At 34.4% G+C, this 16,557-nt stretch overlaps 1 protein-coding gene across 1 annotated transcript in view; it reads right to left on the bottom strand.

The window, feature by feature from the left end:
* LOC132856924 (mucin-5AC) overlaps positions 1–15,371 on the bottom strand; it is a 33,134-nt gene extending 17,763 nt beyond the window's left edge. Inside the window, exons 1-26 of the mRNA XM_060886800.1 lie at positions 15,267–15,371; positions 14,686–14,712; positions 13,929–13,970; positions 13,587–13,842; positions 13,310–13,424; positions 12,486–12,573; positions 11,967–12,073; positions 9,759–9,972; positions 9,418–9,543; positions 8,239–8,356; positions 7,584–7,722; positions 7,289–7,393; positions 5,830–5,896; positions 5,172–5,306; positions 4,917–5,078; positions 4,720–4,814; positions 4,502–4,628; positions 3,908–4,163; positions 3,771–3,820; positions 3,567–3,670; positions 2,176–2,327; positions 1,889–2,027; positions 1,220–1,324; positions 868–1,047; positions 489–728; positions 159–315 (exon numbers count right to left, since the gene is read on the bottom strand). Coding sequence (XP_060742783.1) covers positions 159–315; positions 489–728; positions 868–1,047; positions 1,220–1,324; positions 1,889–2,027; positions 2,176–2,327; positions 3,567–3,670; positions 3,771–3,820; positions 3,908–4,163; positions 4,502–4,628; positions 4,720–4,814; positions 4,917–5,078; positions 5,172–5,306; positions 5,830–5,896; positions 7,289–7,393; positions 7,584–7,722; positions 8,239–8,356; positions 9,418–9,543; positions 9,759–9,972; positions 11,967–12,073; positions 12,486–12,573; positions 13,310–13,424; positions 13,587–13,842; positions 13,929–13,970; positions 14,686–14,712; positions 15,267–15,348 — 3,388 coding nt within the window. The 5' untranslated portion in view covers positions 15,349–15,371. The remainder of the gene's footprint in view (positions 1–158; positions 316–488; positions 729–867; positions 1,048–1,219; positions 1,325–1,888; positions 2,028–2,175; positions 2,328–3,566; positions 3,671–3,770; positions 3,821–3,907; positions 4,164–4,501; positions 4,629–4,719; positions 4,815–4,916; positions 5,079–5,171; positions 5,307–5,829; positions 5,897–7,288; positions 7,394–7,583; positions 7,723–8,238; positions 8,357–9,417; positions 9,544–9,758; positions 9,973–11,966; positions 12,074–12,485; positions 12,574–13,309; positions 13,425–13,586; positions 13,843–13,928; positions 13,971–14,685; positions 14,713–15,266) is intronic.
* Between the last annotated feature and the right edge of the window lie 1,186 nt (positions 15,372–16,557).

Genomic DNA, 16,557 nt, shown 5'->3' with positions numbered 1-16,557 from the left:
TTGACCTCTTACCTGGAGCCTTGGTAATTATATTAAAAAGCCACATACTTTTCACAGATATTTAGATTTATAGCCATCAACCAAATTCTTATTATAATATGATAAGCATGTGATCTATCAGTATGTTTATTGTAATATAGGTTGATCATTTGACTCACGGCAAATGGTTGGACTCCTCCACAATATACAGACTCCTTGAGCACTACATGCTGAAGCATAGGCTGCCACAGCAGTGCAGAAACACTCACAGTCTCCACCAGAATCACAGGCACATGTGTCTTGCACACAAGCATCGTAATATTGAGTTGGATCCACCTGGTGGGATTATTTAAAAAGTAGAATGAATAAGAGAATTTATTCAGTTCATTATACGTTTAATATCATGATCTGAGACAAATATTAATGTTTCTAATATGCATGAGCGAACAAGCCTCTCTCTCTCTCCCTCTCTCTCTCTCCCTCTCTCTCTCTCTCAGTTTGTTACTTACTACTGAGTGACATTTGCCAAAGACATCATTCTTGAGAATGCTGCATTGTTTAATGGCCCAGGCCTGCCGGTAAGGTCTCATATCACAGGAGTTGAGGATATTACTGGCTTCAGGACATGTAGCAGAAACTTTCCAGCTGTTTCCAAATTCATCTGGCTTAGCCACTTCCTCTCCACCACGAGTCATAAAATCATTATTCCAGTCTCCGTCATAATTGCCACAAAGTCCACACACTTTGCCCTAACATGGTGAAAGGATTCTCATTAAATACAAACCAGAGCAGATATTATTATTATTGAGATAAACACTGAATTAAACACTACATTAATACATATAAGGATGGATTTGTGTATTATGAATTAAGTATTTTACTACTTGCCTGAAACAAGGGGCCGAGTTTGACCATTAGACTTGTCTTCTTATCCCAAAAGAGGGTGAGACTGTTTTCAGCCTCAATAACCAAGTATATCCCCACAGAATGTATTTTATAATCGATCTCTGTGCCATTATCATAATTCAAAGACTTTATATTCTCCTCAGACAGCAGCAACTGCTTATTCTATATGAATTCAATGACAAATACAAAATGTCAGTGTTATTTAGCAGACTTTAGCTAGCCAGTGGACATAAAACATTACATTTTAACAGAGGTGTGTAGACTTTTTATATCAACTGCACTTAAATAACATGATGATGATGTAGTTAACTGATACTATAGATGATAACCTCACCCCTAAATAGATTTTAATAGCTTTGGAGCAGGTGGTTCCAGTGGTGCCGCAGGGTATATTCTCTGTGATAACACGGAACGTACCACCTTTGCTGTTGCAGTAGTCCTGTAAAGATTAGCCAGTGTTAGTCAATGTGGTAGTTTGATATACGTAGCACATGGAGAAAATACTCAATGACACAAATTGTAAGAACCAGTTGTTGTAGGTATAATGTCTATATGATAATTAATATAAATTACAATAATTCTGACAAAATAATAAAAATGATGAAGAAACTATGCTCCGTTATGCGGTAGGTTCTAGTTATAGTATCTAAGTTATAATTTTCCACTTCAAAAAGTAGGCAATAGTTCATGATCTCATGAATGGTAGGTTAATATTATTTACTAAACAGGATCAAAATCACCTGACAAAAATATTCAGAGATTGCATTATATGAGAAACTTCATTTCCTTATGTTAACAAACAATTTGTCAAAAAGACACATCACTCTAACGTTATAAACACACATAGTCTATAATCCTTTGCTAGTGCTACATTATGAATCATTCAAGCTTTCTTTGTTAATTGTCAATCACCATCAAGATATTGTATTTCATTTTTTTGGATTTAAGATTTCAGGCTTTTATCTATATAGAAGTTGCAAATGCAAAATAATAGACAACATACCTGAGCCAAGATGTATTCACAGTTGCCGTTGAAAGCATATCTTCTACCATCAAAACTAATGTAATGACTGTCACCATAAATAGTACACATTCTGGGACATTCATTTTCTGTGCAGATCCACTTTCTGTTTATACAAGTGCTGAAATATCCGTAATACATGTACTGGTTAATTATATGCAAAATTATAGTATAAAAAACATACAAACACATCACCATTCATTATAATATCCTTAGTAATTAGTTAGTTAGACCATCTAGTGCAGTATGAACATCTAGGCTATTCTTACCAGTTGTTGCAGTCTGCCTTTATAGTTTCTCCAGCTTTGTGAAACACTCCATTATGAACACAATGACAGTTTTGTTCTTGCACACATCCTCCATGTCCATCAGCCAGTAGACCCTCAGGACACACACACCCTGATTTACACTGTGTGCTTGTCTGTGTCCAAACAGTACAGGGGACAATTAATTACACAGTACTAAATACATTATCACACACACACACACACACACACACACACACACACACACACACAGTCTTTGTAATTAAAAGTAGTTGCATACATATACATATATAACAATAATAAGAAATACATATATAATAATAAGAAGAAGAAGATTAAAAAAATTTTAAAACTAAAAATACTATATATATATATATATATATATATATATATATATATATATATATATATATATATATATCCCTATCCATAATGAGCAAGCCGGCGGTGACGGTGGCAAGGAAAAACTCCTTGAGATAATATGAGGAGGAAACCTTGAGAGGAACCAGACTCAGAATTGAACCTCATCCCCATCTGGGTGACACTCTACAGTAAATAATGTAAATCTAAATAATGTCATTTCTACAATAGTTTATAAAAGTGCAACCGAGAGCTCCTGAGTAACCTTCCTTTTGTCATTTATATGTATATACATAATACAAGACATAGTTTAAATATGTTAATTATGCAGGACTAAATGACTTAAGCCCTGCTGCGTCATTCTCTTAAGGCAGTAATCTATTAACTGCAGGTATTTGAATGGAATGGAGCATACACAGCCAATAAAAATTAACTTAGAATTTCATCCACCCCTTTTCTGACCCTGGGTGACAGGGAGCCTGGAGGCTATTCCAAGGGACTCAGAGTAGAAGGCAGGGGACACCTTGGACAGGGTGACAACATTCATAATTAGAGATGGCAATCAGACTACAGTGCATGTTTTTGAAGTGGGTGAGGAATCTAGGAAAGCGGAGAAGAGAATCAAATACCCAACACCAGAGGTATACATACATGTATACATGTATGGGATGTGATAGCCTAGTGGTTAAGTTGTTGGACTTCTAATCGGAAGGTTGTGAGTTCGACAACCTGCCACTGTTGGGACCCCTGACCTGAACAAGGCCCTTAACCCTCAATTGCTCAGGTGTATAAAATGAGATAAAAATGTAAGTTGCTCTGGATAAAGGTGTCTGCTAAATGCTGTAAATGTGACATGCTAACCATTAAGCCCCAAGTGCTCCTCCAACTTAGAATTCATCATAAAATGAATTATCACAAGCATTTTTTCCTTTAATCATTACAATCTTTCTTTAATGTGACTTCTTGACCTCAAATTAGCTTGTTCACCTTTGTGACATGAAATGTATGGCTAATGTGTCGGCTGATTCACTTACACACTGATTTGAGTCCGAGGTCTGACAGCTATTCTGACACTCTGTTCCTTTTTGTCCAGGTTTAGCATTCGAACAGTTGAAATAGACCAAAGGTGCTTTGCAGGCTAATACAAAATTAAACACACAATGAGTCAGAATCAATTCCAAAAGATCAACGAGTTATTGGATTAGTAGTAAGTTTCAAAATATGAAATTAAGCCTCACTAGTAATTTCCTCATGTCCTGTGCAATGCATTGTGCCATCTCTGCAAGTGCTGTAGAAAAGATATTAAATTTTAATCCTCAATGAATTCACCAAAATCTTTAATACACATAGCCACCGTGTAAAATCACATTTTTACCATGTACTTCCAGCCTTGCTGATGACCTGCATTGGAGCCATGACCTCACCATTGACATAACAATGGCATTCAGAGGCAGGCACGCATTCATTCATGTCATTGAGGTAAGTGTCCTTAGGACAACCACAACCATCCACAGGTGTATGGGGCAGAGAACAGGTCTGTTCATTTTGGCTAAGAGAACGGCACGACCTCTTACATCCGGTCTGGATATAGGAGTACTCCATATTGCCTGGACAATTCTTTGTGTATGTGTCTGCATAAAACATTATCATAGTGTAAGATATACAAACAGTAAATTAACAGTAACCGTTTTTTTTTTTTTTAATATGTTGATCTTTGCAGGGAAGAATAAAAACTAACCAAGCTAAAAAATTAAGATTACGATTACACAAAAATAAATTTTACTATATTTATTTCCCAAAAATGTACATTGCTACAAACCATGATGTAATACAGATACATTCATATCTTTTAAGTACCTGATGAAGTGTAAATAAAGTGCAGTGGAACTCACAGTATTTTTAATCACATTGCATTTTTCATAGCAAGCTGGTTTCATTCATTTATTGATTAAAAAAAAAAAAAACCTACCACAAATGTTATCTCTCCAGCCATTCAGCCTTACACCTCTGACAGCACATGCATGAACATAGGAAGACACAGCAGCACACATGCACACCTCACTGTGTTCACAGATGCATGCATCGTATATGCATCTCTAGAGACAAATGAGCAATATAATTGAGCATTTAGAATAAGTTTAAGTGGTCACAAACTTTTTACAAAATAACTGACAGGTCCAAACGTACCTGAACGTAATCCTTCGGGTTGATCTCTGAATGACAGTGAGAAAAAACTCCTTCTGGATTGCTGAGCTTCGTACACCACTCCTTGGCGTAGTTCTCTGAAAGAGAACATTAAACTGAAACTAAAACCATTTTTTCTGGGATATATTTTTTATCTATTTGTTGTCCACTTTTATTTCCTTAAGGTTTGAGGTGTGTACCTTTTTCCAAACTCATACTACAGGGGTCATAGAGACTAGGACTGAAATCTAGACAAAGCGTGGTTTTGCACGTGCTGGCGAATGTTGTGGCTGTCCCCTCTATGAGACCTGATTCTGTCTTAAAATCATCTGCCTGCATGTCATTAAAGTTTCCACACAGACCTAACAAAAGAACACGTATTATTCATGGAACATTTCAACATATAAAGAAGAGGAAAATCTTTCATAATGCGTCATATGTTATCGCGAGCGTACCTCTGAGCGTTCCTTTTTGTTCTGTGCTGGCCTCTAGGTACACCTGCATAATGGGAACAAGCTGAATGACGATCTTAAGACTAGGCGTCTGTGCAGTAATGAAGAATGTAGACGGCTTGAGGATTTGCACGTGATCTGCAAAAAGTTAGAGAACTCTACTTAGATAGTAGTAATGAATATACAGTAGTCATAGAATAAAGAAAGTACACCCTCCTTCAGTTCAAACAGAAGGCTTATTTATCAGGGCCTAAATAACATTAAATAGAGTATTAAATGGTCTGTCTTTGGGCTGAATATGCTGAAACACTTAAACCTGGGAAGACTGGTAACTATCTCAGATTCTCCATTTGCATACAATTCTTCTCACTGCAGAATGGCAAATTTCAGATGTATTGGATATGCAATTCAAACAATATGGATTTATTGGTAATTAAACCCTTCCCAGATTGATGAACAACAAAAATTGCTGGTCTGGGGTCATGGCTGACGTCCTTTCTTCTTGGCATGATGTATACACATTGTTTGTTCCTTTAAGTCAGTAAGTGCCACACAATTGTTTTTTAGGCCATGGTAAATGAACATTTGTGTGCGTTCTTTTTCCAAGTTAAAAAAACACACATTTTTTAGAAATGTTTTCTTAAGTAAAAATAAAACCCACCAGTAATAATTGGAAGCTTGTTTTCAATATTGTTTACAAGTACGGTGCCAGTGGATGAGACTTTAACCTGTATATAAAAAAATTAAGAAGTATTATTGAATACATTCATGTGGACATAGTATAAAAATATTATTTTATACGTGATATATACATAAATAGGTTTAGGTCTATAATGTAAAAGCCATTCCGCTAGACTGTTTTAAACATTTGTGCTTTGAAACCTTTTTAAATTTTCTAAACTGCTATTTTAATAATAAAATCTATTAAGGATTTTGAGTTAAAAACACACCATTTACAGCAACTCCTCTGAGAACATTTACCAGAAGTCGATGGAATAGTGTGGTGGTATGTGTGTGTGTGTGTATGTGTGTGTAAAGACAGTGTCCATTGTTAAAAGCCTATATGAATATATATTTTATAAAAAAAAAAATTCATTTAATTTCTTTTGTATTTTGAAAAAGCACTGAAGTCACGGAGGCACCTACTGTGTTTATTGTGCTCTTTTCTTATTATTTGTAGTCAAGCAACAAAGCTCACAAGATTCTTTGCTATTCATATCAAATTAATATTTTCCAGTAATAATCAAATTATTGGAGTGGACAAGGCACTGAGACAGAAAGTGAGGCCAAATTTTGATAATGGCTCGAGGAATCAAAATTAAATTTAAAAATACTTTATTAGGACCACATTCAATGCTGGCCAAAACATATCATGCCATTTGAGCATGATGTGGCAGTATAATTATTTGATTTTTACTTAAGGTGTAATCTGTCACTTCCTGGGTTTAAAACCACCCCAGTTACTGAAGAGTTAACTCTCTGGCATAAATCAAAAATATGTGATCCACTACAGAAATTATGAATATTTGAATGTTATCCACTGTGGTGACCCAGAACAGGTAGCAGCTGAAGGATAATGATGTCACGAATTTACGTGTCATCTGATTTATGACACAACGCAAAAAAAAAATAAAATAATTATCCTCCAGTTAAAATTTTCTGCCATTATGCAAAACAAGTAGATGACTGTAAGTCAGGTGGTCCTGCATAGTTCAATGAAATTTTATGATTTTCTTTTTCTTACATGTATTTTTACTAATGTAACATCTGGCGAGACCTTTGTAGGATTCACAAATATTAATCATATGTTCACACACTAAACACTGATTGAACTGCCCTTGCAAAAGTAAATAATAGTTAACTGAAATTTGACCAGACCAAAATTGTACAGTTAATTTAACAAGAAAAATCCTATATTAATGAATGGTATTTGTTTATAAGCTCTACAAACATTATCATCAGTTACTATCTATATTGAAACACAGTCAATTATGTTTTGTGCTCAAAGTAGTAGTAGTAGTATGTTTGTGAATATGTATGTGTGCCTAGACGTATTCAAAGATTTACAGACCACACAGATTTAGGACAGACTAATAATTTGTGATAATAAAAGTGCTTACAGAGTATGATGAGACGATGAATTTCACAGAAGTAAGACACGTTTCCCCTGCTGCCATACCACATTGTGCCAGATGCACCAGTACGGTCACATCACTAGTGTTATCCTGTAAAGGAAAAAAAAAACAAAAAAACATTTCTACTACTACTTTTCTTCAGGACTATGCTGTTATTGCTATCACAATGCCTGCATCTTAGTTTACCAACTCACAGCTTATGTGTGAGTGACAACATTACAATTACATTATTGTTCTTTTAAAAAGAAAAAAGAAAGAAAATTAGCATAATGGCAACAACCTTTGAAAGTATATAATCACAGTTTCCTTGGAAGCTGTAAGCTTTTCCATCGTATGTGATGACGTGAGACCCCCCCAACAAGGCACAGGTGCCAGAGCAGTCCAGATTAATGCAATTCCACCGCCCTTTTGAACAGGTACTGACATAAAAAAAATCAAGCAGACATTAAAATAAAGACAAGGTTTAAAAATGTATATAGTAAATACGCTATATGTCCAGTAGGTTTTGCCTATTTACACATTTGTCAGGGATTCCAGAATGACAATGTTCCTGTAGACGTCAAGTGTTAAGACATGGTGTGTTAAAGTTGGAGTAGAAGAACTCGAGTGTCCTTCACAGAACCCTGACCGTAAACCTAATATACACTATTGGGATGAACTGGAACACTGACTGAACCCCAGACCTCCTTATTCTTACAACATCAGTGAATGATCTCACTAACACTCGTGTAGCTGAACTAACACAATTCCCTACAGACTCATACTTTCTCAGAAAAGTGGTGGTTATAACAGCAAAGAGGGAATTTAATCTGGAATGGGATGTAAAAGAAAGCAATGGTTGTGATGTCAGGTGCGAGGCGTGTCCTATATATATATACATATACTGTAGTGCTCATTCCGAACAAGGCAATGTGTGTGAGTGTACATTTAATTACCATTTTTGACAAGTCTTTAACAATGAGTCTCCTGTTTTATAGATTTTGCCATTGTGGGTGCAGGGACATTCATCAACAAAGATGCAGCCAGTCTGTGCAATATCATCTAGCACGGTTCCTATACATAGAGATCATTGAGAAAATAAATTTCCAAAATCTTACCCAAGATAATATCTTTTCAGAACTCTTACCCAAGTTTATATCTAAATCCAGAATATTCAACTCTGGTCAGCTTTACTGTGTAATTATTCAAGCTAGTTGAAGGAACGATTAGCATGTTGTAGACTTGCACGGTGCAATATACGTACAGTACTGACACAAAGAAGCTCCAACCAATGGAATGTCTGAATAATTGAAAGCACACTAATCCTTTGTTGATTAAACTGTCGCAAGCCTTATGCAGTCTGATGTGACATGATATGAACTGGGAAAACTGTTTAATGATGGTGTTTATTACTGATTTGTTTTAACAGTTATATTTTAATATTGTTATTTTTAACATTAGGAGCCTATGAGTGCTCAGATATAGCTGTTGAGGATTGTCAGGTCTGGAACAATGGCACTTATTCTCAGATTTCTTACAGAAATCATGATCATACTGTATGATCAACAACAACAACAACTGCAAAAACGTTTGGAAAAGACTACGGATATTTTGGTGTCAATTGTGATCAGGATAATTTTTAGTAGGTTTAACCTAAAAGTTATATTTGGGTTATATTTTTCATTGTCATTCCCTGTCACACACACACACACACACACACACACACACACACACACACACACACACACACACACACACACACACACATTCTTAATATCCTGGATTAACTGTTTTCCTTCCACTCATCTGCCAGCATTTCACAGGTTCTGAGTACACTTCAAAATTTGCTAAATAATTATTACTATATAACTATTTTTGTTCATCAGCATGTAAATAATAAATAACAAACAATAATAAGCTGTTCATAATAAAATATTGTGAGTTTTAATTTCTCCCCATTTAACAGCATGTCCTGCATCTTACTGTAAGTAGCCATGCTGTTTTCTGTTCAGGCTGTATAATATTTTTTAGGCATTTAGGTAACTTGAACCAAAACAGCTCAAACATTGTTAAATGATAACAGGATTGGGTAAAAACATTTGAGAGCTTATTGGTTCTCATTTGCAAAGACTTACCAGGTGGACAGACACATCCGTCCACACAGTGATCTGCACAGATCTGACTCCCCTCCTGGTTAGAGCAGGTGTCTTTACACGGATTCCCACACTCGCTGTGCATCATGCTTGATGGACATGTTATTCCTATACAGGAGAAAAAAAACACCAGACAGCATCAGCAAGTGAAAGATAAGCATTGTTCTATTTCAGCCGTCCTTAGCACCAGTGGCGGATACAAAGGAAGAAAGCAATCTAGCTCCATGAGGGTTTTTATTTTCAGCTAGATCTTAGTTTTTAGTAATCCACTAGATGACACCTACATTCAGATGTTGTTATGTGATTTATTATAAAGAACATACCACAGAACTGGTTGGATCTCCAGTTTCCTGGTCTTCCCCCGGCATGTGCACACTGACGTGAGAACTCTGATATTGTGCCGCATAGGCAATCATGGTGACTGCTGTTGCACTGACACAGGTCTTTAGCACACGCTTTTGAATACACGTATGTGGGCAACAAGTTATGGCAGCTTTCGAATGCAGGGTGGTAAAGCAGTTCATGACATAGGTCTGTCTGTAAAGGATTGAAAAATGAAGGTTATTTCTTTGTATACAAATACAATGAATAATGTAACAAACATTTAAAAAACTGTTTAATACTTTTACCATTAAACATAGACAGGGAATTAACACATAGACAGGAAAATTAACTTCTGTTCACTTTCCATTTTGGTTGATAAAAACATAATGGATAGTAAATGAGCAGAAAAGAGATCCAAATTAAATCAATATTTAGTATGATCTCCATCCTTCTTGGTACACTTGCACACAGTTTTTTTTTTTACGAAAGTCAGCAGGCATGTTGTTCCGAACATCTTGGAGAACTGAACACAGATCTTCTAGGCTGACTCAAATCCTCAAAAAAAGATCAGGGCTCTGTGGGGACCTAAACATCACTTCCCAGACTCCTTGTTCTTTACACTGAAGATAGTTTCTAATAGCACTGGCTGTTTGATTGGGGTCATTGTCCTTCTGCAGACTAAATTTATTGTATGATGGATAGGTATCTGTCTGTACTTCTCAGCACTGAGGACAAGATTAATCCTGACCAACCCTGTAATACCTCCACCATGTTTCGCTGTTTATTGGAGACAATCTTTATTGTACTCCACCTCTTCCTGCACCCCAGTTCCTATGTTTTTTTGCACAGTTGAGCTGCTTAGCCCTGTTTTCACGTCAGATGTATGGCTTCAATTCTTCTATGAAGTCCATTTCTGGCCAGACTTCTCCAGAGAGTTGATGGGTGTACCTGGGTCCCACTTGATTCCAGCAGTTGTTTGTTGACAGCACTGCTGGATATCTTCCGTTGTCGGAAGGAGGTAATCATGACGTGTCTTTCATTTGCTGTATTTAGTTTCCTTGGCCAACCAATCTTTGCCTGGGAGAGACCTTGCTGATGGAGTTGAACTACCTGCCGCGCTCAGTCTCACCACGGTGTATGACCTGTGACATGAAACCTCACCTCACCATAGTAGAAGAGTTTAACTGTTCCTAACACAGATTGTTTCTGTTAGTTAATTTCTGTTATTTCTGTTTCAGTTAATGACTGTGTGTCAATACATATAAAACTGATCATTATTACCTGCTTGGTATAATTTGGTAATCAAACACCTGACACTGATCCTACAAAATCCCTGACTTTGTGCAAGTGTACAAAGTGTGCAAGATGCTGGTCTGAAGCCAAAGAGTAGTCAAACCAAATATTGATTTGATTTAGACCTTCCCACTTTGCATTTTTAAAATTGATAATAATCTAGATTTACAATATATAGTTTTTAAAACATTTAGACTTTACAGCATTTCTTTGCACCTGCCTAAAAATTTTACACAGTACAATATACACACACTTTACAATATATGTGTGTGTGGTAGTTTAGCGGTTGAGCCTATGAGTTCGCATATACAGTATATGTATAGATGGTATAGTAGCCACTGCCATTGAAAGATATGTATCACTCACAATTCCAGGATAGTGCACATACAAAACATACAATGACATACATTTTCTTGTATGTCTGTATGACCGAGCTCTAAAGTTTCTTTACTTGAATCCTTATAAAGTGGCCAAAAAAAGAGATCAAATATCTACTATCATATAACTCAATATAAAATATAAAACTTCATGTTTTTGTCACCTAGTGCATATCATTATGTTATAATCTTCAAATTATTATGTATCAGACTAATTTTTTCATTATGTCTCATTATGTTTTCAAATCATTACATATTAATCTAGCGATAAATAACCATGGGGTGCTTACATAAAGCATGACTAAATATGATTTCTAATTAGAATTTATTCCATAATTGTGAGATTCATGACAGAATTTGTGACAAACAAGACCAAAACTTATGAATATGTAAGTTGCAACACTGCTCTTGTATTTTGGGCTGAAATTGTTGTATTATACATGTATATTTGCATGCTAAAGAGAAATGACAAGCTGTAATACAGGTTTACTGAATGTTAATGCCTACATTAATAGAAAAAGTACTGAGGTTTTATACCTGGTTCTGGCACGTTTTTTGAGAATTGACCTGATTCTGCACACATGTTTCAGTGGGTGCATCCATCTTCCATTTAAGGGCAAATTCTTCAGGAGTTAATGTTTGACCTATAAAATAAATAAAAAATTATATAACTATGGTTTTAAGAAATAAAACTCTATAGTTTACTGTAGTGAGTGAGTGAGTATGTGTATGAGTGAATGAGTCAATAAGTCAGTATGTGAATGGGTCAGTGAGTAAGTGAGCCACTATGTAAGTGGGTGAGTGAATGAGTCAGTGAGTCAGTATGTGAGTGAATCAGTGAGTCAGTATATGAGTGAGTCAGGGAGTTAGTGAGTGAGTCAGTATGTAAGTGTGTCAGTGAGTGATTGAGTGAGTGTGTATTCAAGCAATTAAGTGAGCATATATGTGAGTGAGTTAGTGAGTGAGAGAGTGAGTCAGTGAGCCAGTAAGTGATTGAGTCAGCAAAAGTATGCACAGTTTTTTTTACCATTAGACTTTATAACAAATTTGTCTCACCATGTTCAATGAATTCGTTCTGCATGATGCCATTGAAGTCCCCACAGAGTCCACATGTTTTATTCATATAGTCTTTGGATAGCTCAATCTGATGGTATAGACAAAGATGACACAAATATTTACAGTATGTGAATCGTATCACCTAGTTATTGTAGTTACCAGTTACATTATAATATGAATAAAAAATAGTATTATAATTTTAACATATAACAATATAACATGAATAATAATAATAATAATAATAATAATAATAATAATAATAATAATAATAATAATAATAATAATAATAATAATAATAATAATAATAATAAAAACACTATTCTAGTACAGTGGTACACTGGCTTAAATTTGCAGATTAATTCCGCTCAAGATTGTCAATAATATTTTTTTCTTAATTTAATTTATTGGTATAGAGTATTTAACAATTCACATTGTCTCAAAGCAGCTTTACAGAAGTATAGAAACAGAAAATAAAAAAATAAAGTTTAAAGCAATATTCATATATATTAATTTTCTCTGTATATAACACAAACAGTGATGTCTAATAAGGTTTGGTCATTTTAAACACTTCTCTATTTGATTAGATGTGACATTTAGTTTGACATCCTGTTTAACGACTTCCATTCTCTATTTGTATGTAAATACATTTTAATAAACCAACAGAATTTGTGTGTACTCATTTTTGTTTAGTTTGCCTGAAGTTGAGTATCATGTCATGCTCAAGTAAGCATAAGTACATTAACTTTTATCCCAGTTTTAATATGTCTTGCCCTCAAGGCTCCGGCATATATTTTAACTGAAATAAAAATTTAATTAAACTGTACCGAGAAAGAGTTGTCTTTATCCCAAAACACTGTCAATCCAATCTTGGAGCTGATTTTAATGTAATTGGTCATTTTCTCAACCCGAATTCCATTATAGTAGCCTGGGATGGTCAATCTGTTTAAAAGTGTTCAGAGAAGAAGATGTTAAATATTACATGAAGAAAGTAAGACTTTAAGAACATGATGCTGAAAAATTATCAGCAAATACACTAATACGACATATACTGTATAAGACTATTTGTATTGTATATTATGTTGCGGTGACAAAAATACTCACACTCTATTGTCTATGGTAATGTTGCCTTGATTAAGAATAATTACTATCCCTTCCAGCCTCACGTTAAATGACCTAATTACAGGAACGCCACCAATGAATTCCCTCCTCATTTGAATGTTAAAGTCAGACTGCCTGCTGTCACACAGGGTGGTAAGTATGTAGTTACAGGCAAAGGGCAGCTGGTAGAAATCGCCATCAAATGTGGAGAAGTGGAAGTTTCCCCAAGTACTGCAGACTTGCTCATTATGAGCAGTACCTATCAACAATTACATAGCGTTAAATTTGACATTACTTTATACAACTGGCAGTAGTGTGAATTTGGAAGAAACAGAAAATGTTTACTTTTGGCATTGTTGGACATGAGCATTTCTGTTTGCATATATCCTGTAAAAAAAGCAAAAGATAATTCAGATACTTTATATGTCAAGACTCCTGACTAATATTCAGAGATAAGTTAATAAGCTAATCATTATTCAGACCTGAGATGCTAAACTTCACACTTACAGTATGTTCTACTCTGGTTTCGGGAATTAAACCCATTGTTCTGGATATTAATGTTAATTCATTTACATTTACATTTACGGCATTTGGTAGATGCTTGTATTGAGACGTGACCTACAGAAGTGCTGGTACTGGTCCACTTGATCACAGACTAAGAAAAATGGCATATTAACACCAACTAAAAACATTCTAGTGCCTCTGTCTGACAGTTTGATGTAACCTTTACATTTCAAGATGAACTACGTGTTTTGTGCTGTACAGGCACAGAGAAAAACTACAGAATATCACTATGTTGACAATATTAAAAACTTAAATGTGACACTATTAATTAATTAGTGTTTTCTATAAAATAGGATGTGCTGGAATAAATACATTTTATTTATAATCTTTTTTGATTTAAAAAATATATGTATCATATATATAAATTATATATATATATATATTTAGAAAATATATTGTATATGTATATTTATTTTAAATTTATGAAATAAATTTTCATTTATTGTACATTTTCTTTACACACACACACACACACACACACACACACACACACACACACACACACACACACATTTATATCATGCAGTGAACTTAATACCTGGTATCATTGTCATTGTCATCATTTCTATTGCAGGATGTATTGAAGGTACCATGAGAAGAAATGATAAAACACTGATTATCAGTAAACAAATAATTCTTCTTATTTAACGTGAATAACAAATACTTCAGCATACAGAGAGGAAAAGTAACCAAACAGAAACATATGCAGAATTATTTTTTTTTGCTCTCAGACATCCGGATCCTTTTCACCCAAAAACCTTTTCACAGCAAAAGTTATACTAAAAATAAAAGATTTTTGCTTATGATATTGTACCTGTAATTTAATTTGTTCTAAATTCAATACGTTAAATATATTTTTTCATTTAATATTTTACTTAAAAATAGAATATACTTTAAAACACATTCATTTTGTGTACAATAACAGGAAGTCTTATAACATATAAATAACTAATCCCAACAAGAATATCATCAGAACCTTTAACAGACATAATTACACAGTTATATAGTTCAATTTTCAAGTACTAAATATTAATTATTAATATTAATAGAAGTCAATTAAACACAATTGAAATTATAACACAGGAAATTCATCATTAAATTTTGCGAAGCATCTCCAACCTGTTTGTTGTGTTGACTGCAGTCCAGTTAGTATCATAAAACAGGTCAACAGCCATATTTGTGACATCTTTGCGCATCCCATGGATGCAGTCCACTGTTTTAAAGCTGCTCAACACCTTCTCTGTCCTGCTACTACAGGCTTTTATACACAATTCTGATGTGCTTGAGTGCTAATGGGTGGAGTGTTAGCTAACATTGCTATTAGTGGTTCAGTTTTAATATCAAAATAAATATTGAACATATAGAAACCTGTGTTTGATGACAAACATGGTTTAAGTAAACTTTCGTCACATTGTGTGTGATAAACTTAACACAAGAACGTGTAACAACCCCTCGCTTATACTAACACGGGTAAGTTTGTTTCCTAGTTATGAGTACTATAGATATAAAAAATTGACACACCCTTGTTAAAATAGCAAAATAATGAAAACAAGATCAATCATGTCAGAAAATTTCCCATCCTTAACATTTAATCCTGAAATTATGAGGTATAAAAATTTTATGAAAAAAATCAGAATCCTTTTATGGAAAATAGGGGGAACCTTTTGATATTGGGGATGTGGCTGTGTTTAGAGTGAGCCGATCACGTTCACTCTACTACTAATCATTTCATAGGCACACCGCCTTTATAGATTAAAAGGAGAATTCAATTTTTTTTCAATTCAATTCAATTTATTTGTATAGCGCTTTTAACAATTTCCCATTGTCTCAAAGCAGATTTACAGAAGTATGGAAACAGAAGAGAGAGAGAGAGAAAAAGAAATAAATATATTATAATAATAATAATAATAATAATAATAATAATAATAATAATAATAATAATAATAATAATAAGAAGAAGAAGAAGAAGAAGAAGAAGAAAAATAATAAGAAAAATAAATAAATGAATATATACAATTCAATTTTAAAATTAATTTTAAAAAGATTACCTTAATTTAAAAATACTATATATATATCCCTATCCCTGATGAGCAACCCGGAGGTGACGGCGGCAAGGAAAAACTCCCTGAGATGATATGAGGAAGAAACCTTGAGAGGAACCAGACTCAGAATTGAACCTCATCCTCATTTGCGTGACACTCTATAGTAAATAGAGTTTGCTGTTTACATATTAACAAGCCATCTATCGCACGCACGCACACAAACACACACAAACAGACACACACACACACACGCACGCACACACACACACCTTCATACTCCTGAGTATGATTCGAATTTTTGACCCTTCTTTTCATTTATAAAGTAATCTGTGTGTGTATTTACATGATGATGGCCAAAATATACATTT

The sequence above is a fragment of the Tachysurus vachellii genome, chromosome 14 (genome assembly GCF_030014155.1).
Source record: "Tachysurus vachellii isolate PV-2020 chromosome 14, HZAU_Pvac_v1, whole genome shotgun sequence".
Classification (NCBI taxonomy): domain Eukaryota; kingdom Metazoa; phylum Chordata; class Actinopteri; order Siluriformes; family Bagridae; genus Tachysurus; species Tachysurus vachellii.
The sequence above is the reverse complement of the archived record's forward strand: the minus strand, read 5'-3'. Positions and strand labels throughout refer to the sequence as shown.